This window comes from Sceloporus undulatus, chromosome 3, assembly GCF_019175285.1.
Source record: "Sceloporus undulatus isolate JIND9_A2432 ecotype Alabama chromosome 3, SceUnd_v1.1, whole genome shotgun sequence".
Lineage (NCBI taxonomy): Eukaryota > Metazoa > Chordata > Lepidosauria > Squamata > Phrynosomatidae > Sceloporus > Sceloporus undulatus.
The window spans coordinates 207,402,305-207,423,802 of NC_056524.1; the positions used below are offsets into that span (position 1 = coordinate 207,402,305).

Sequence of the window (21,498 nt, forward strand, 5' to 3'; positions counted from 1 at the left end):
ACAGTAAACTCCAGATTTGGTTCTCTTTTCTCATGGGTGATACTGACTGAGTAGCAAGCAACAGAACTGCTGTAAAAAGGGAGAAATCTCAAAGAAAGTACTTTGCGAAAATGAAAAACCTGGAATTTCTTCTACTTGTTGGATTATTGGGTTTCCATCAGGTTCACTTTCTCAGGACTGAATTGGACAAAGTCATCTGAAATATAGGGGGAAAGAGACTATTTAACTACATATGCCAGCCTGGGAATTGAGGTTTGTTAGAGGAGCTTTCCTCTGGGCTCCACCAACAGGGTCAATTCACATGAAAGGACATGGAAAAATGCCAAAGCTGCTGCACCCTGGTTATGAAAAACCCTCTGCTTAGGAGCCCAATAGGCACCAACACTGTTGTTATTATGGCAGGAAATGAAAACGTACATTTTTGCTACAGTCGCTGAAGCCAAATGATTTCCTTCAAATCTGCATATGTGCATAATTTTAAATAGTCTAAAGATGTTTTACCCTGATTTAACCTGTTTCTTTTAAACCGGACAGATTGTTTAATACGTTCTTAGTGTATTTAAATTATTCCTACTGTTTTCAGTTATTAAAATTGATTTTATCACACACAGCCTGGAATCCTTCAATGCAGAACAGAATATAAATATGCTAGAATAAGGGTCTCTACCCTGGTCATGAGGAGAAACAGGAAGCAACCACATGAGTGAAAAATTCTATTGTTTGCTCACATATGTTTTTCCACAAACATTGAATAAATGCACCGAAAGGTTTTCAAAGCAAACATGATGGCATCTCCAAGGGAAGCATGACTATACCGATACACTGCTGGTAGGGTCAGTAGTGACAGACTCAAAACAGAAAGATGTGAGGAGCTGAGAAAACGCATAGGAAAATTAGACTATTTCTGCTTTATTTCACTTTTACAGTACTTTGACCATACCTTCATTCTGTCCTGTTTCTACTTTTATCTGTACTTTTTAAAATATAAAATTCACATTTACATTTGAATTTAAATATATTTTAGGATATGCATTTTAAAATATATTTTCTGTCATAAGGCACTTTTCTAAATATATTTTCTATCAAAATATGCATTCTAAAAGCATACTGTTATATTTCCTTTGAGCCAAGAACTGTGCTATAACATTTATAACATCCACACATTAGTCCAGAAGATGTGAACTAGGTTAGTTTGTGCTACAGTATTCAAAGAACAAATTCCTCAGGGATCCCTACATCTGCACTGCAGAATTAGTGCAGTTTGGCAATGCTTTAACTGTCATGGATAAATGCTAGGGAATTCTGGGATTTGTAGTTTAGTTGGGCACCAAAGCACTCTAACAGAAAAGACTAAATATTTCACAAAACTACACATCCCATAATTCCAAAGACATGGCAGTTAAAGAAATGCCAAACTGCATTATTTCTGCAGTGCACATACAACTGTACAAGTAGGACAGAAAGAAGCCACTGTTTGGGAAACAAAATTCCATAAACCATGTGAAATTTCAGGCCAGACAGAACAACTAAATCCTATCTGAAACCAACAGTTTGAAAGAAGAAGCAAAGCCTGGCTGTATCTCAAACTATAAATCTTGCGAAGGCACACAACAACAACAACAACAACAACAACATTCACAGTTTTGTCTTTTTTATAAATAGCAACCAATTGGTAAATTGTCAAAACTAAAGCAATTGTGTCTTTACAGGCTACCCAGTGGTTCTACTGAAATCTTATAATTTCTATTCTTTGTGTTGTGAGGGCAGAATAATCCAGTACAATTCTCACAAATGTGCACAAATTCAAAGACAGCAATCATGATAGTTGAGGATATGTGGGATTTGACTTTTCTCAAAATATGTCAGCCAACATAGATCTGCTTCCTAATCAGATAAGATGTTTGTTATCCTCCCCCCGCCGCCCCCAATGGCCAGGAATGCCGAAAACAGTGCTCCACGTCCACATATAGACTTTGGAAATGAAGTATCCTCAAATGGCATCTTTTAAGATTTCTCTTCAAGTGAATTTTTTAATGCACACAGCTGTTTATATTTAATCATCTTTACAGGGAACTTCAGAAGAACAGTTTGGGCTGTTTATGTGAGTCTTATATCCCATTGTGCAGATGTGTTTCATACATCAGACAAAACAGGACAAGAGGCAAGAGAGAGAAAAGTGACAAACCAAAAGGAATGATATAATAAATAAGCCCCTGGAAACAAAAGAAGGAGAGTAATGTTAACCAGTTTTTGCCAGCAGATGTTTTGCTTCAAGTTCCAAATCCAATAATACTTGGCTTAGTGTTGATGAAAAAGTAACAGGAATTGGAAAGTGGAAACAAATACAAGTTAGAAAACACTTGATTGAATATTACTTATATCTCTCTACAGTGGTGTTACTCTTTCAAAAAGCATTTAAGTAGTATAGTTTCTATATTATTTTGGCAGTAGACCATTTCTTCCTTCTTGCAATTTTTTAAAAAATGATAATAAATAAATCAACACTGTCAGTCATTATTCAACAATAAAACAGCTGCAATCATGTTCATCCCAGAAATGTTTTCATCCTATTAGTTTCATAATAAGCTTTTAATGATTGGTTCAATATAAGTCACAAGGCACTGACCCCTGCGGTCCTGCCAAGAGCTTTCTTGTCATCATTGATCATGAAGATAAAAATCAATTTGAGCTAAAGAGGGAGAAGTTAAAAATAAATTGTGCGGATCGATTTTTGTTAAAACCAGATAGCTCCAAGTTAAGAGGAAGAGGGGAAAATATTTATATTGCATAAGGTCCATGAATAAATTTAGTATAGCTGAAAATCATGGCCCTGATCAAAAATTATAACTACCTTGAATGCCAATGGATGGTTTCAAGGACGGAAAAAAAAGCCACATTTCCTTTCTAAGTAATTAACATGATGACGTAGCTCCTATTTGTGTATATGATTCAATATACACTCTACGGAGATTTGGAAGGAAAGAGTAACATTTGTGTGTTACTTCTGAAATGTTTCAGGAGATTCCCCCCCCCCCACACACACACATTTTTCTATGTAATATTTTGTTAAATAAATAAAAATAACTTTCCTCTACATTGCCCACAGAAGTGCTGGTGGAGAGGGACTGCCAGTCAGATGGGCATGGCAGAGAGAAAAAGCCCCTAAAAGCTTTCATTATATCAAATATAAATCTAACAGGGATTCACAATGCCAAGAAGAATGAGTTAGATCTTATTCTCATTTATTCTTCCATTCTCTAAGAGAAGGAAGAGCTTTTCAAGGATGATGTTGTTCCTCTATTTGTTGTGGACTACAAAAGTATTCTCACAAGATACAGCAGGGCTTGGAGACCATCTGGAGTGGCCTGCTGAGAAAAAGGAGCTATGTAGAAACTTGTTCTTTTCTCTGGTAGACAAGGGCAGGGAATGGGTTCTTGCACAGTAGTCGGTGAGCACCCTCAGGCACCTTGATAAAAAGGAGAGGTTCTTTGGACTTGTCTTTTGGGTCCTGGGACTCAAGATGGAGAAGATAACAGCCTCTGGGACTGGATTTGACTGGCTTTCTTCTTTAGGACTCAGGGCTTTAGAGGAAACCTGTGCAGACTTCCTGTCAGTAGACTGGCCAGGCCATGCTAAAGTTTATTAGCTTGTCTCTGGTACCTGGATTGCTCATTCTTGATAAGCTGGAGAGCAAGTAGATATAGGTCCAGTACAGACTTCCCAAAAAGGGAGGCCTGCCAGTGCCTTTTTCCCCCCACAGGGAAGTTGCAGCCACCAAACCGCGCGGCTTCCGTGCAAAGAAAAAAGAACCCACAAAAAGCGGGTTCTTTTTGTGCCGAGCCAGTTATGCCTGATTGTGCCAATGGCACACTTGTGACATACCTGGCATGGTGCGACGTGCATAATGGCAGTGCCTGTATACACCGCCATTGTTACGGCGCCGCGCCATACTAGGGTTAGGGACCGTGCGGTTGCCACATGATCCCTTAAACTTAGTACGCCGTCAGCACAGTGCATTTGGCCCATCTGGACCAGGCCATAGTTAGCCCTCAGTATTCATGGACTCTTCACCCATGGATTTGAACATCCATGGTTTAAAAATATTTTTAAATGGACATAAATTTAAAAAAAAAAAACCTTGATTTTGCCATTTTATATTTATTTTATATAAATGAAACCATTTTACTATGTCACTGTATTTAATGGCATTTGAGTATCCACAGGTTTTGGTATCCATGGGGGGGGGTGTCCTAGAACCAAACCCCTGCAGATATCAAGGGACCACTGTATACACTTGCTTCGGCATACACTGCACTATACACCCTGCTGCAGAGCTGCAGATCATACTTAAACACATCAGGCCTTTCCCTTACATGGGGGATCTGTTCCAGATTTCCCTGCATAAGAGGAAATCTACATATGTTTGCACCCCATTGCAAACAATGGGGTGCATGCTCACAGCATGGGGCTGCACATGAGTCATGGATGCACGTGCCATTTCTTTAATCATTGTGTGGCTTCAGTGTATGGTATGGACATCTTTAATTGTTGTATGATGTGGGTGCACTGTACTTAATAAAATGGCCCTTAGTTTAGCCATATATATGTGTGTCCATTTCTATATTCTTAGTGGGTGTGCAAACTTTTAAAGTGACAAAAAAAGGAACTACTTTTCAAAAGTTATGATCAACTCTGATGTTAATTTTTTATTTAAAAAATAATGTTTCAAGCTCTGCTGTGGAAAAAAATATTTTAAAAGAAGACACATTATACAATAATGAATTGTTTCTGATGGTGCCCATCATTATACTATGTTATTATTTATCAGCATGTACTCAGTAACAGTCCATGACGGCTGATGTTTACAACTTGTAGGCAGTATTAGATTATCAAATGATAGAAAAACAATATGTTCTGTGTTGGGAGAATACTTCATCTCAATGGGGTCAGGTTCCAGACACACACCACCTGACTTTACTGAAGACTCAAATTATAAGCAAAAGCGAATCCAATTCTTTGCTTCACCCGTGCAGAAGATGTAGCAAAGGTCCACATAAGATATATATAAATGCTATTGTTGAAAGAAACTTAATTAACCTTTGGTTAAAAAATGCTGCAGTGCTCTCAGAACAGAAATCACCTTTAAAAATCAGGAGGCATCAGTGTCACTGTTTGAAGAGCCTTTATGGTAACATAACCTGGTCTGTCATATTAGCAAGCACCATAATATCCAACAGTGCAATTTCTTTCATCAAGCTGAAATTGCCACAACCACACCCTTCACCAGAAGAAAGTGAAAGGTCTCCTTCTGCCACCATCTGAATTCCCTCCCTAGTATCATCAACAATAAGAGTAGGCATTAAGATTACAATCTGCTAATATTGATGCAGCCCTGACCCTTCATTATCAGTACAGACTGATTTAAGGAAACTGCTGATGAGAAGGGCTGTCACAGCAAGGGGGGAAAAACCATGCTAATCTATTTGGTAAAACGAGAGCAGATGAGAAAAGCTTCCTAATATTTGAGTACAAAACTGGATAAGAAATGATAATGAAATAGAAGAGGAACCAAGATCTGAGGAGGAAATGCAGAAGAGGTAGAGAATGACAGACAGTGTAAACAATCAAGGCAAAAACCCTTCACTCCACAGCCCACATTTGCATTTCTTCTTGTGTGCTTCAGAAATCTGAGTAAACATTCTGTATAAGGCAAAGACAAAAAAGGGTGTTTCTGGCCCATATCCCTGGATAATGATAATTTATTGCCTCCTCGTTACATCTCTCTTTGCTTAATGGTGCAACAATCTCCCAATTTAAAGCAGAAATGGAGTGTATCCGGATGCAGAGGCCAATCCCAACGTAGACTGAGAGCAGGGAGAGCTATTGCTAACTACCTCAGATTTATATTCCTCCAGAGGTAAAAACTAGTGATAAGATCTAGAAAGTCTAGGAGGGTTGTGATGTCCATTGGAAAAAAAATATTGAAGAACACAACAGAAGCTAGTGTGGTACACTATGCTGGACTGGGATTTGGGAGATTCATGGTCCTCACCCACAATAACATTTACAGGATGAGCTTCAGCAAGTGACTCTCAGAAAGGGGATAGTCATGTACTTTGGTCATATAAGTCAGGTATTGCTCAGCTCCCTTGACTACAAGGCCCAAGAACCTCCGTCAATTGTGCTCCATGCCATTAGCTCATTGACTGCTCATAGCTCCTTCAAGCCTTCACAATAAGCTACATATGAGAGACCTCCAAGTCATCCTATCCTCAACTACTCCGTTCAGCTCCTGTACACTCATGGCTGTGGCGTCACTCATTGAATCTATCCATCTGGAATGTGATCTTTATGCCCTCTACCTTGTTAAGGGTTAAAAGCCAGCTAACACAGAAATGTTTAGATGTGTGGTGACCATGAACATTCAGCACATGGAGGATGAAGCTAATAAACTACAGGTGTTGCTCATAGGTACAAGGTCATTCTGCCGCCTGCGTGCAGCAAGCCTGAAGATGAACACGTGTCTGATTAGACAAGGGACAATTTTCTGTGTGGGACAGGAAGAGGCTGAGTTTGTGGGACCACATGGTTTGGTGTCTATATAAACTCAGGGACTTCCGGTAATTGGTGTGGGTTTTGAGAGAGGAGTTGATTGTGAGTTCTGTATAGTCGCGTTGGTTGTTTGGATGCACTTTGTAAATAAAGATAAGCACTTTTGGGAGCTTGGCTTGTCTGGACGTTAATCAGAAGAAGCCTGGCAGTGAATGCTGGAAAGTTCCCGTCGGTACCTGCATTCCATCATTTCTGGAAGACATCCATCTGCTGTTATCTTCGCTGAGGGATGTGAACATGTTTCTAAAATTGTCAGCTACTCTGCTATACTCTGACATACCTTTCCAGGTATTGTAGTCATTTATAGAGTGAGCCCTTTCTTCTTATGATTTTTCCCCCTATTAGCTTTCTTCACTATCCAGCTTTCACCACCATACATAGAAATGGAAGCTATGATGGCATAGACAATCCTAACCTTTGCATTTAATTATATATTTATACATTTCAAAATCTCATCTAGTTCCTTCACTGCTGCCCTTCCAAGTCCTAGTCTTCTGATTTCTTGGCTGCAGTCTCTGTTCTGATTGGTTATTGAGCCAAATTAAGAAAATACAGAAACAAAAGATCTCATTTTACATTCCGAGTCAAGAAAAAAATATTCTGAAAAAAAAATGATTTGAAATATATTCAGTTAGCAACAACCATCACCATTCATCAGTGTGGGCATTGCAATCTGGGAAGAAAAACATATTCTAACCTAGATAACTGCCATTGTGGCCAATATGACTACCTACAATTGACATACTAGTCTTCTATACTACATCTTGAGACTAAGCCCCACTGAATACTATGGGACTTATTTCTTTTCTTTTTTTATTAATATTTTTAAATTTTACAATACAAATTGTTACACTTTCTTCATATAAATATATGCTTTAACACTTTACTTATTTTATACTAAATATCACCTCAGTGCACCCCTTCCCTGGAGCCATTCCCATCCATATACTCCAACCAAAATTTTAATTCATCTCGTGAAGGTAATTTTCCATCTTCTTTTCTTAATACTTTTTCAGTATTTTTTCCCATATTTCATCAAAATCATTTGTTTTCCATAAACCTTTCTTCACTTTCAATTTACATGTTAATTTATCATTAATCACTATTTGCCAGACTTCTTTATATCAATCCTTCAGTTCCACATTTATTTTTGTTTTCCAACTTCTTGCTGCAATTAGTCTCGCTGCTGTAAGCAAATTTGTTACAAGATTTCTTTCTTCTTTTTTCTATTCTACATCATTATATAGTGATAACAATCCTATAAATGGTTTTCTATCTATTCTTATATCCATAATATTTTCTATTTCTAATATTACTGTTTCCCTTTTTTTTTCATATTTACAGTGCCACCACATATGTATGTATGATTCCACTTCATTACATCCTCTCCAACAGTATTTTGAATTATTCTTATCTATATCATGTAATCTCACTGTTGTCAAGTACCATTTCCAGATCTTCTTATAGTAATTTTCCTTAATTCATATTGACAGATCAAAGAATCATAGAATCATAGAGTTGGAAGTGACCGCAAGGGCCATCCAGTCCAACCCCCTGCCATGCAGGAAATCTAAATCAAAGCATCCCCAACAGATGGCCATTCAGCCTCTGTTTAAAGACCTCTAAGGAAGAAGACTCCACCACGCTCTGAGGGAGTTTGTTCCACTGTCGAACATCCCTTACTGTCAGGAAGTTCCTCCTAATGTTGAGGTGGAATCTCTTTTCCTGGAGCTTGCATCCATTGCTCCGGGTCCTAGTCTCTGGATATTCCATTCATTTTCACAAATTTTACATCCTAATTCTTCTTCCCATATCTCTTTCCAAATATTTTGGTTTATTTTTTTTTCTTTTATTCTCCATTAATATTTTATACATTTTGCTAGTTATTCCTCCAGTTCTTTTCCTTTCTGAATTATTTGTTCAAATTGTGTATATTTTTTCTTTTCTATATTCTTTTTCTTCCCATTTTTGAACCATTGTTCTATTTGCATATAATGAAACCATGACATTTTTATTCTCCTAAGTTTCTCTTTTATATTTTCTCTTCCTATTTTTAATTCTATATGGGACTTATTTCTAATTAAAAATGCATAGGAATGAAATTTAAATATGCAAAATCATTGGTTGGAGTTTTTTTAAAAAAAGCAGTTAGCCTTCTGTATCTCTAGATTTTTTATCCATTTGATTCAAGCATCCACATCTTGAAAATATTTTTAAAATATGTATAAATTCCAAAAAACAAACCTTAATTTTGCCATTTTGGGTAAGTGACACTATTTCACTATCTACTGTATTTAATGGGAATTTCACATGCACAGATTTTGATAACCAAACAGCAGTGGATAGCAAGTACTGTACTAGGACTTTACTATAGGAATCTAGAATATAGTTTTGTGTGTGTGTGTGAGAGAGAGAGAGAGAGAGAGAGAGATTGAGAGAGAGAGAGAGAGAGAGGATCCATGAGGGGTCATGTGACTTAACACTACCATATTTTCAACTTCACGCATCCAAAAGAACTTAGGAAGATGCCTTACATTAAAAAAATATTAGCCCATCTAGCCCACTATTGTCAATTCTAAGTGTAGACCTTCTGGCCAGATTCTTTCCTAGTCCTACTGGTATATTCCTACTATTTCTTGGTGATCTCCAAGTTCTAAGAAAGTTCAACCTTATTCTGCTTCCAAAATGGAATAAGATCAAGTGTATTTTGGGTGGCTTGATATCGTTTTGCAAAACATTTAGAAGCTGCTTTGGGTTGTGAGGAGGATATGCTAGTTATCATGAACATGACTAATATATACCTGCAAATTCTCAAAAGCATCCATCCAGTAATAACAATTGCTCTACTCTCACAATTTTGGCTGGTACTTGGGCTGAATACAGTGTGCCCATACCATACGCAGGTGTGCTATACGTGGCTTTCATCTTACGATGAAGCCACATGGGGATTGAGCATATGCAGCATTTCCCTTGCATGGGGGGGGGGGGTCCAAAACAGATCCCCACATAAGGGAAAGGCTGACTGTACACATTCAGTTACTACAATGGTTCCACTCCCACAAATACATATTTGGATTTCTTTGCAGAAACCAATCATTTGTACAAAAACACTCTTGTATGCAAAAACAGTTATTGTGCAAACCTCAAGAATTTTATACAAAAATATGATAATGTATAAACAAAATTTTCACAAAGAAGTCCTGAAATGGGGAAAATAAAGTAAAATGTGTAAAAGCCCTTCTAAACTTGCCTAGTGAGGTAAAAAGTTTTAAATTCTTTACTCTTGCATGTGAGTGAGAATGAAATAAGTGAAAATTTATATTGATTTTCCTGATTAAATTTGGAGTCAAACAACAGTTGCAAGACTAAAAATTTCCCTCCTGTAGTGTAATATGAGAATATCAAGATTGAGAAGCCTATCTTGTTTCAGAGGGTTGATGCATTCTGTCATAAATCATTCACACACAGCCATTATTCCAGATTTTAATGACAATGCCTGAGTTTTCACTCTAGATTGTACCTTGTGTAAAGGACTTTAAAATCATAATGATTTGGGATGTGCAGTATTCCACAGGAGTGCTACTCAAAGTGATGATCTGTAGAATGGTGCCATTACACAAGCCATTGGCTGCTGTGGCAAACTGTAAGTGGGAAAGGGGAAACAGTTGTTGCCAACGGACACAAATCCCGTACCAGCCCCTGCCACATTAGGGGGGGACATGGATCCTCCCACATCAGATGGCCTGAGATGGTCTTGAGTGACCATTCATCAATGTGGATAGTTATGAGGACAAATATATAGATGCAAAATTATTTTCTTAGAAATCTGGTATTAGCTCCAATAAGGTTCTCTGTCACAGAAGATTCTATCACATGCAGCTGTGAGAGCTTTTAAATCTTAATATTTTCTTCTTTTTTGAACATTCAAAATTAGAACCGTGAAAAAAGGTTATTTCTCATTAATTTGAAATGAAAGGCAGAGGAAAATACATGTAAGACACTTCATTTAATATGTTGGTTTTTTAAAAACCTAGTCTAATTAGCAACAATTAATTCCAGCCCCAAGTGTTCTGCTTCCAGTAGATGCCAACGGAAGGCAGATGACGGATCACCTGCACAGAACATTTCATCACAAGTGTAAACAGACTGGCATTCTTTGGTTGACTTCAGATTTAAAAACCTAGAAGCTCTTTTTAGACATTCATGAGCCACTCAGTTTGGGGAGGGGAGAGCCCTGTCTTTTTTTTACTCCAACTGATATCTGAATGTATTGTAATTCACTTGTAGCATAGGTTTACTTTTGCTAAGAGATGTAATGTGTAAATCAGAGAATGTTTATTGATAAAATAACAACAGGAGGCATAATGGAAAGACAATAAATCGAGTGCATACAAGTCTGCCCTGTTATGAAACACCTGCACTCCAGGGTGGGTTACAACTTGTTGGACTAGGGGTGAGTTCCGCTCCAGCAACAAAACATAGCCCCTGGAAAGAAGACTTCAGCAGCAGCCATAAATGGCTGCCCAAGCTTCTTTCCCACCCTGGCCCACAAAATGGCCATGGATAAATACCCGCAGCTCCCCTTATGGATCTCAACATGGAAAAGTTGTCTATTATCCCCAAAGTAGAACACTAACATTTCCTTACCCACAAATATGCTGCAACATCTGAAGCTAACAGGAAGGGAAATCAAGTTCTCCCATGGAAAGAATATTTACTTCAAATGAATTACTCCCCCCCCCTCCAAACGATAATTTACCTACTGTTGTAACATTCTCAGTTTTCAAGGGACAGATACATTTTGATTTCATGTCTAACTCTTTAACTCACTACTTCCATCACATGCTACTTTTCAAGCTCCTTGTTTTTAATTATTCTGTCCTACTTCTTTCAGCTCCATTGACTCTCAGCCAGACTCCCATCTACCCAGCACTTTTGATTCTCATGCATACATATACACTCTTGTGAAAAACAAACAGATTCACCTACTTTACAGAGTGTGTGAATTTTCCTTCAAACTCTTTTCTCAGTTCTTCCCTTCATTTACCCCTTTTCTGTTCTTCAGTCTTTGAATGATAGAGTTATACAAGGTCCATCTAATCAATCCACCCATCCTTCTGGAATACCTAACTAAAGCACTCCGAAGAGATGGCTGTTCAACCTTTGTTTAAAGAGATCCAAAGACAGAGAGAGTCCACCACTGTCTGAGGCATCCCCACCTTACTCTTTAGGCACATTATTCCACAATTTTAGCAAATTGTTTCAGTCCAGCAGAGCTGCTGCTAAGAATGAGGGCAGTCATGACACACCCTCCCCATTTTTCTTCCCAGATAAATGCATGTTGGCATGATTGCTATTAACTTATAAAAACAAGATACTCCTCAACTGAAGGAAATCTTCCGGGAAAGGTACAGAGTTAAATCCACACAAGCATAGAAACCAAAAGATTTTATATTAGTAAAGGCCATTGGAACAAGGCACATCTTGTAGATAGAAGGTCCTCACAGCCTCAGTAATGTATTCCACCAATACTGCAACCATTGTGATATATTTGCTAGATACTCCACTTCCTATTTTCCTGATATGGTTACTGGATGGGAAAAGAAAATCATTCATATTCTTGAATTAAAATAGAGTATTCACTGCACCACCACATGGAGTGAGGTAATGGCAGAATTTCAACAAGGCAGAATGATTTCTTGCAGAAAGGTAAGGTACTCTAACCAGCCCTTCACTGGATCTTACAATATTTAATATATGAAAAGTATTGATGCTATTTGTATGTGTAGTTGTCATCCTACTCAGAGAGATGTGTGCTAGCTAATTGTGCACTAAGACCACTAGGTGACAGTAAGCAATGGGGTTGGCTATTGGAGGGGGTAAATGAAAGTTTGGGCCACAGCAACCACACACCATGGCCCCAGCTCCTTTTTGGGCCAGAAAAAAGCCACCCTTTCTGCTGCTGTGGCACCTTTTCAGCACTCCTGTGGCATGAAGCATATAAACACCATGCCCCTTGAGCACCACAATGCTACCCGCTGTCTGGTCAGGCAGGTGGCCTGCCAGCTTGGGTCATCATCGGGGCAGGTATCATCTAAACACCACCCCCCCCACACCACCCCCAAGCCAGCGTATTATGTTTTGCCCCTTAGTTTGAATGTTAGTTTTACTCCAAGGTAGCAACCAGATTCTCTGTTAGTTTCACATTTATCACAAGGCATGTCTTCACTTTTAGCTTCCTAGCTTCACCAGCACAGTCTGAAAGTAACACAGTTATAAGCAATGCAGTTATCTGTAACTATTTACATTTTACATTAACAAGGGTCTAATGAAGCTATATTTCTAAATGAATAAGACCAAAGTTATATTACTGGTTTAATTGTTTCTAGCTATTTTCAAAGGTTGCTTATACATGGCATTTTATAGGCATTTCTGCACTGGAATTTTTCAGATTTTATCCTATTTTCTTATCAGTCCTAAGGATCTTTTTCACCTCAAAAAGTAACATAAATTCAGGGGAAAGTAATCAGTAATTCAATAATAATTACATGATGATAGTTTCATGCCTCAAGTGGCTGTGATGTTCATGAAGATTCTGTGACATCAAAAAGTGAATAATACAGCAGGGGGGAAGATGCTGACAGACCAACAGATGCTCACAAAAACCAAGATGAAAAGTCATTAGTCACATAGAGAAAATCAAAGGTCGCAGGGAGGAAGAAATGAAAACAAAAAGAGAATGGAGAAAGCCCTGTATTCTTAATGGAATAAGGGCACACAACAAGCTACGTTTCTAAATTAATAACTGCACTTCCCGAGGTTGTTCCAACTGAAAGTCTTTTTTTTTTTAAAAAACTCACAATAGAAAATAAATTTCATTATAATCAATGCATGATGTCTGTATCAGTATTGTCTGACTGTTTTTAGTACTGACAGTACTGAATTGCTGGAAACGATAGCTCAACAGTTTACATGGGAGAAATTCTGAGGACGGGTGTATGTGTGGACTTAAAGTCCCCAGGGATGTTCATCTGCAAGGCCAATGCATATCATGAAATCATTAGATTATTTCAATATTTGCATTCCTTCATATTTCAATCAAAGTAAAGCAGAAGTCTTATGTACTCTGGGAGGAAAATAGGGGAACTGTAGGATGCTTTGAACCTCCCCATCACATGGGTAAATAGGGGTAATCACAGTGGAAAGCTCCACTAACACTGCTGAACTGCCCATGCTGTTCTGTAAGGGGAGCAGAATGGGAATTCTGGGGAAACAGCAAGGGATAATCAGGAGCCTATGCCTCCTTATTTCTCAGGATGCCCTAAACATGTCTCCCCTTATGTAGCATTGTATATTCCTCCTATTGGTTTCAATGTGCGGGGGGGGGGCATATTTTACAAATGCCACAAACACATTAGGTGCTGTGAGCTCTGGATGCAGCATGGGTTCTGCCATGTATAACTTACTCCAGTATTTAGAATTGCTCTGTTAATCTCTTCCCAGTAATTGTGTTTAGCATAGATTGCTTAAGTGACAAAGGAGCACAGATTCAGGATGGAGCTTTATTCACTTTGCAAACATGGCTCTTCCAAATTTTAAATTCCTTTATTCTGATCACTAGAAACACTGCCTGTTTAAGCAACATTAGTATGGGGGGAGGACACTATGAAACAAGACACATTAATTAAAATTAATTAAAATAAAAGGAAATTAGGAGGTAGCCATGGAGGAAGAGAAGAATAAGCAGGCACAATGCTAAGGCCCAGAAGCAGATGACCTCCCCTTCTTCCCAACTGCTACTAGCTTGGACTCAGAGAGAGAGAAGAAGAGATAGTAATAACAACAACAACAACAACAACATTTATTTATATCCTGCTCCATCAGGCAATCAGAGTGGCTTACAGCATTAAAAATTATACAAATCATATCCTCCAATCCACCCTCACTTAAAATAGAATTAAACATTTTACACTTTAAAACATGTTAAAAGATAAATAACAATTTAACAGTAGATAAAAACAAACAACAATAGACAAGCAAATGGCAAATGGGATCAATCCCTTACTTTCTCTCTTTAGTAGCCAGGTGTCTATTCAGGGACCTAGGGAAGCTTACATTCCCAAAGCTTTGGCAGGCTTTTACAGCTCTTCGTTTTCAAACAATGCCTTCAGCCATGATCGATGGTAAATATTCACACACACCTACGGATTCCCATTTATGTATTTGTGGAGCTCCAGAAATTGAGGATTTGCCTCATTATCTGCTTTTTTGCTCACTATATACTGATCCAAGAACTAAATTTATGGGATCTATTCTATCCAATTTACAGTCTAATACCACTTCTGAAAAGATTTTTTTTTTCTCCTGTCTGATATTGATTCTAAGGTAACTTATAATGTTTCACTGTTTGCCTCAGCAGCAATCAAAATTCAGGCAAGGGTAATAGCAGACATTGCGGTTGACTGTCATGGTTATCTAAACTTTGAAGTTCTTTTTAATGTTGTTTTATTTAATTGTCTGGAATTTTATTATGTTTAATGTATAAAATTTGGATGTTAGTTATTTGATGGAGCATTTTATAATTCTGAATTTCTGTCACCGATTTTACATTTTAATCATGCGAATGGCCTTTGGCTTAAGCATTAATAAAATTGATTGATTGATTGATTGATTGATTGATGGTCTATTCAGGAAAGGCCTGCCAGAAGAGATCCGTCTTAACAGCTTTTTTAAAGCTGTCTAAGGTGGTTATATGACGGATCTCATCCGGTAAGCCATTCCATAGTCTGGGAGCAATAGCCGAAAAAGTCCTCTGGGCAGTTGTGGATAATCTGATTTTCGTTGGTTGTACCAGATTTCTCCCAGAGGACCTAAGCATGCAGGCTGGATTATACGAAAGGAGGTGGTCCCTGAGATATTTTGGACCCAAGTCATTTAGGGCTTTAGAGAGGCAGTCTTGGGACTGGATGTGCCTCTTCCAGAGGCTCCCCATCCCTTCCCCATTGGATTTATCATTCTTACACACCTGTTTCAGTTTTCCAGGTTAGAAAGTAGCATGTACATTTCTATACTGCTTATCACTGCACTTAAGTACTCCCTAAGCGGTTTACAATGTGTGAGCTAATTGCCCCCAACAAGCTGGATATTCATTTTAGCAACCTCAGAAAGATGCCAGGCTGAGTCAACCTGGAGACCCTTGCTGGTATCCAACTCACAACCTTACGACTGTGAGTGAGTGGCTGTAGTATAGGCATTAACCACTGCATGACCATGGCTTCTACATTTCATGAGAGAAACATATTTGGTGTTGCTGTGTTAGAGATATGAAGATGATGACAATGAATTACTACTACTATTACGAGACCAAAATTTCTGATCCTTAAAAAGGACAGCAGGAATTTTATACTGGCTGTGTTAGTAATCTGTTGTTTGGTCAGTTAAGCAGTTCCTCAAGTTCTGCATTGCTTTCATGTGGGGAAGATACAAATATGCCAAAAGAGGATTACATATCACCATTCCACACTTTGCTGTCAACATACCTGAATGAAAATATACTCATCCTGGACGACAAGAGAGTTAGTGTCAATATAGTGCAAAAAAGGTCCATTTCTGGTTGTCTCTGAACATTCTTGAATCCTACAAGTTATGTAATGGGCACCTGTAAATGGAAACAGAAATGGTATATGAGAAAATATTGGCAAATAGTTTTGTTTTCGTTTTTTTGTAACTTAAGGAAAACATGCCTTCAGAAAAGGGATGCCGCCTTATCTTTTGCACTTTCCAACTGTGAGTTCAGAACCCTGTGTTCACGGCTAAAAATATTACCTGCTGAACTGTGAGCATTGCCTGAAAAATATTGTTCTCTTAAGAAAGTCTAGGAACTTTTCACACCACACGGTTATAGTATGATTCCACATTAACTGCTGTGGCTGCATCCTATGAAACCCTAGGGTTTGTAGCTTGGTGAGGCACTAGAGCTCTGGCTAAGAATTCCTATACTCCATGCCCTTCTTATACTCCAAATGCCAGGATCCCATAGAATGTTGTCATGGACATTAAAGTGGAATCATGGGACTATAACTGTATATTGTGAAAGGTCCTCTGGTTATTTCTTCCTGGATTTTTTTTTCACCCTTGCTCTACTAGTTCTTTATCAGCCATGTACCTTTCACCCCTTTTTGCTGCTCTCTATTGCCTGTTTTCTGAATTACTGCTACTGCTGTTTATGGTAGTTGTCAACCAAGTTCCAACCCACCTTCCCAGCTTTAACCCATGAAACCCAGTTTTAACCTTTCTTCACAGTGAGATTCCTTCCCAAATTTGTTACATTCCCATCAATTCCCTCCTTGAAATCCACAAAAAATCCCATGAGAGGACACTCTGGACCAAAATAGGTCACATGATCACTCTATTTCCAAATTATTCTTCATAGGTAGAATCTCTTGCAATATATTTTCCAATTAAAGATACCAGCTAGGTTTGTTGGCTTTAGGAGTCCAAAACCTCAAGGGCTCCAGAACACTTTCTTACATGATAAGTAAATATTAGAATTCTTCTCCAGCACAGATTTAAATGTCTTAGCCCCAAAGGTCTCAAGTACAGTAATAAATATGTTTTCTACTGATCTACCTAGGAGACTACAGACCACGTATTGCTGAATTGTCCCAGATATTGGATAAGGCACACTGTAGTAGTTTGGATGATGGAATGTATCATTAAGGGGTTAGCGTGGTATGAGCGCTCACATTCCTTGTAGTGATTAACAAGCCGATATGAAGGGAGTTAAAATTTCTTTGAGAGCTTCAGGCTAGTCTCATGGAAACAGGTGTTACATGGTAGGTAAGAGGGATGACTGTGGGAATGAAGTAATGTGAAAGTGTTTAGGTCTGAAGGCAAGTGGCGTGCCAGCCCACTCAAAGTTTGAATCGCTATGTGCGCTAATTACACTGTATAACAGCTCAAGCTTTAGTCATGCCAACTTAAGTTTACTGGATACATCTTTGGCTTTCTGAATAAAGGTTTCTTTTTATTGTACTACAGAAGCTTGGATTTCTGAACTGAAGTAATCCTGCAGTTTTGTGAGGTACTAGAATTCTAAATATCCCTCCCTAAACTGGCATCATATTGCTATAACTATATAGCATGAAATGGCCTAAACTCAAAAGGAACAAAGAAATATGCCCTTTCCTATGCCAGAAAACATGTTGAAGAACTACCACCAGGAAAGTGAAGGATGAGTGAAAAATGCCCATTCTGCCAGAATGCATCTTTTTGTCCCCAAATCCTCTGAGCAAGTTGAACTGTTTGGGTTGAATTTGAACCTATTTTCTTGGGAAGCTCTTCTAATCAGTTAGAGGATTGTTTTAAACAGGCATCTAAAGGAAAAATATTAAGACACAAAACACATTACCTACAGTTGAACTTTGGGGCAACAGGGTTTCCATCTACCAGAGTAGATGCACCAAATCAATAGAATATACCTAAATGCTGACTTACCAAATTCTTACAGATCCAATGAGTCTTTTCCAGGTGGGGCATGTCAATTGTTTAAGGCAGAATTCCCTACAGCAGGAAGAGGAATCATGCAACTCATCCAATGTTGAAAATCAAACCCCAGCAACCAGTCAGTATTGCCAGAGGTGACCAGAGCTGGGAGTTTCTGCTCATTGACATTTGCAGGATCATATGATTCCCAATCCTGCCTTACAGAGATGTTTAGATTTCCTTGGGGTAGGCAGTCAAAGTGACCAAAGATCCATAGTACCATAGAGTTAGTGTGAGCCCCAAGTGGCCAATAGGTCATATGTGGTTTCTTTGTGCCCTCACTTTGGAATGTAGCCTTTGGACTCCCATTGACACCCTCAACCTTTCTGTATCACAATTAAAAATTGACTGACCTCCCCCCAATAATTAATTTATTGGAAATTCCAGGAACATCATAAACTTCCAGCATGTCCTTACACTGGAAATTAAAGTGATTGGACTAGTTGTAAAATCAGTGTTACTAGATACATTCTAGTGATCTATGATACATTTTTTTATCCTAACTAGCCAATTAGATTTTACAATATTGTTATAGCAAATAAATAGCAATGAGATAGAATATTTCCTGAAGAAACCACATTCAGTTGTATACACAAATTACCCTTAATGAGCAACCCCAACTGTACAACTAGTGAAACTCAATGAGACTGCAGATAAATTTATTAACAACTCATAATATGAAACATTTCAGCAAGTAAAACATAAATTGTGCTATTATTACCTTTACCTGAGCCATGTATACTTCTCTACCCCCCCCATGCTTTCTAAAACCATGCCCTATGGCATATTTATTTAGCACTATAGAAAATGTCTACAATGATTCAAACAAGTTTCTTCTAGAATGGAAAAAAAGTTTGTCTCTAGTAAACTTGAAACTGGTTCATAAAATTTTATTCAAACATGTAAGCAAACAGCTTACAAAATGCTGACTAGTTTTGAATTTGCCATCACTGATATATGATTATTTTTCATGGACATTTCTCAATGTCCTGCATTTTGCTACATAGCCATTTTGTTTTTCCAGCTGTCTCAAGTTAATATCACAAAATAAAGGGTGTAAAATAAGGAGGAAATCAAAAACAGAGACAGCAGACAGGTAGGGGTCAACATTTCCACCAAAGGATACTCATAGTGAAATGCGTCATTTGAGTGAATTACACCACCAGTAATCAAATGTGTTAAAGAATTCACAAGTATGACAAAATATAGGCTTGCAGGAAGTGACACAAACAATTGTTACAAAAATGAAGTAATAGAAGTGATGATATCTAATAAAATGGCTATACTTAATGCAGAAGTGAGAGGATATTCCTCCTTGAACCTTATCACTGAGGGCATAAAAGCCTATTTTTAAATAGCAAAGAGAGAGCATAGAAAGGGATCAGACATTCAAGACCCAACTAATGAAGTGAAAGTCACTCAACCATATGCTCAAACAACATGAAGAAGAATGCTGAAGAAAACTCAAAGAATTGCAGTGATCAAAAATGAGGGAGAGACAGATTGGGTGTGTTTCATATGGCTGTGTTGTGTTCAGTATGCACTTACCAAAATAAAAGAGGCAGCTCTGTTTCTTAGACTAGATAAAGATATGGCTAGAAAGTTTGAGAAGCTTTGATATGTTTCCTAATGATGATTAAACAACTGAAGAAACATTGAACCAAAAACACATGGGATAAAATATATATTTAGTGATGAGCAAAGTCCTCTCAGTTTGATTTGGAACCACGTTTAAAATTACAAGCATAATTAGACAATGCTTGACGAAGAGAGGAGAGATCCAATTTTCAAGAGTTTTTTTTTACTGGATCATAATTTTGGTAGGGGGTATGCCTTAATTTCTGGGAAATGGGTGTCTTACCAACTCTGGAGACATCTCACAGATGCTGCAAGGTTTGACCTGGAAAGCTAATAGATTTTTTTCCTGCCAGCAACACTTAGAGCCTGTTGCAGCAGTACAAGAACTGGTGGACTGGTCTCCTCTCTTCCTAGCCCTTTCTCTCTGCACAGGAAGCTGGAATGTCTAATCTCAGGAAAGCTAGAATTCCCAGCCACAGAAAAGCTCACATGGAGACTGCACAAGATTTTATGAATTCACAGAGCAACTGTACTTCCACCTTTCCTCTCCTGCCCCTGACTACCCCAAACCTATGTTTGCTGTTCTTTAGAGCCAGGAAGGCTTTTTTCCCCCATGTCACTGTGGTGTGTTTTCACCTTTCTTAGGGTGGTCTTCCCATTTACAGCTTCTAGTTCACTTTGTACATTTGCCTTAACTGATGACATTTCTTGTGTTTCATCTTAGTTTGCTGCATCAATGTCTTAACTACAGAGGTGAAAGAAAAGGCAGAAAAGCCAGAACCCTGAACTTTGAGGCAAGAAGATTTTGAGGCAGGGTGAAAAGCTGAAGGCTGCCAACTTACTGGTCTGGCCAACTGTAGGGATGACTTCTGAGATGGACAGCCTTCTCCATGCTATCTGCATTAGGGTGAGTTGGGGCTCAAGACTAGGCCAGTTTGGCCATGCTGGATTTGGCTTCACTGACTGAAGCTTTTCTTGTTCCCAATGCATGTGATTTCAGTTGTTTTCCTGTGCAATAAAGCTGTGGCTTCTAATTTAAGCACTCAGCTACTTACCACAATATCTACTGTTAGTCATTTTTTCTTTTCTTTTCAGAATCTCTCCTCAGAATTAGGCCAGGAAAACAGAAATTTTCCCCTCAAAATCTTTTTACCCATAACTCAGATACCGTTTTCCTTAAGAAATTTTTAGGTAGGAAAGGTCCAAATGCTTCCAGAGAAACTCCTTTTGTATGTTTCCTGAACTACCGCATCTGTGAGTTCTCTGGAGTTGTGAAGACACACATATCCCAAGATATTAATACTGTGCATACAAAGCAAAAACAAGCAAACAGGTAACAAAAATGCTTGAAAATAGGATCTCTCCTCTCTTTAAAAATCACTGACCAATTATGCTCATAGCTGTCAACATTATTCAGAATTGGATTTAGAAATATTATTTTAGTCTATGATTGTATCGGTAGACCACTTTCAACATTTGCCCTCCTCAAATCATGAAGTCTAAAATCAAAGATGAAAGAAAGAAAAAGCAGCATTCAGTGCCATTCAAATGTCCTGATTTGGCAGGGGCCGACATGTTAAATCCCCTGTTCCCCACTTTTTCAGCTGCCTTTAATATAGTCCAGTTCTCTCCCCTACTTTCCTCCTTTACTACCAACTTAGTTCAATTGATGCAAACTAATTTCAAAGTGAAAAAGTTGTTAAAATCAGCAGAGAGTAGAGGATGGGGACAGAATCTGGCTCTTCCTAGTAGATTCAGGCAGAA

General features: G+C 38.3%; 1 protein-coding gene across 1 annotated transcript in view; it reads right to left on the reverse strand.

Moving 5' to 3' along the window:
- Positions 1–21,498, reverse strand: part of SORCS3 (sortilin related VPS10 domain containing receptor 3) — a 652,615-nt gene that overhangs the window by 168,293 nt on the left and 462,824 nt on the right. Inside the window, exon 7 of the mRNA XM_042460847.1 lies at positions 16,152–16,270. Coding sequence (XP_042316781.1) covers positions 16,152–16,270 — 119 coding nt within the window. The remainder of the gene's footprint in view (positions 1–16,151; positions 16,271–21,498) is intronic.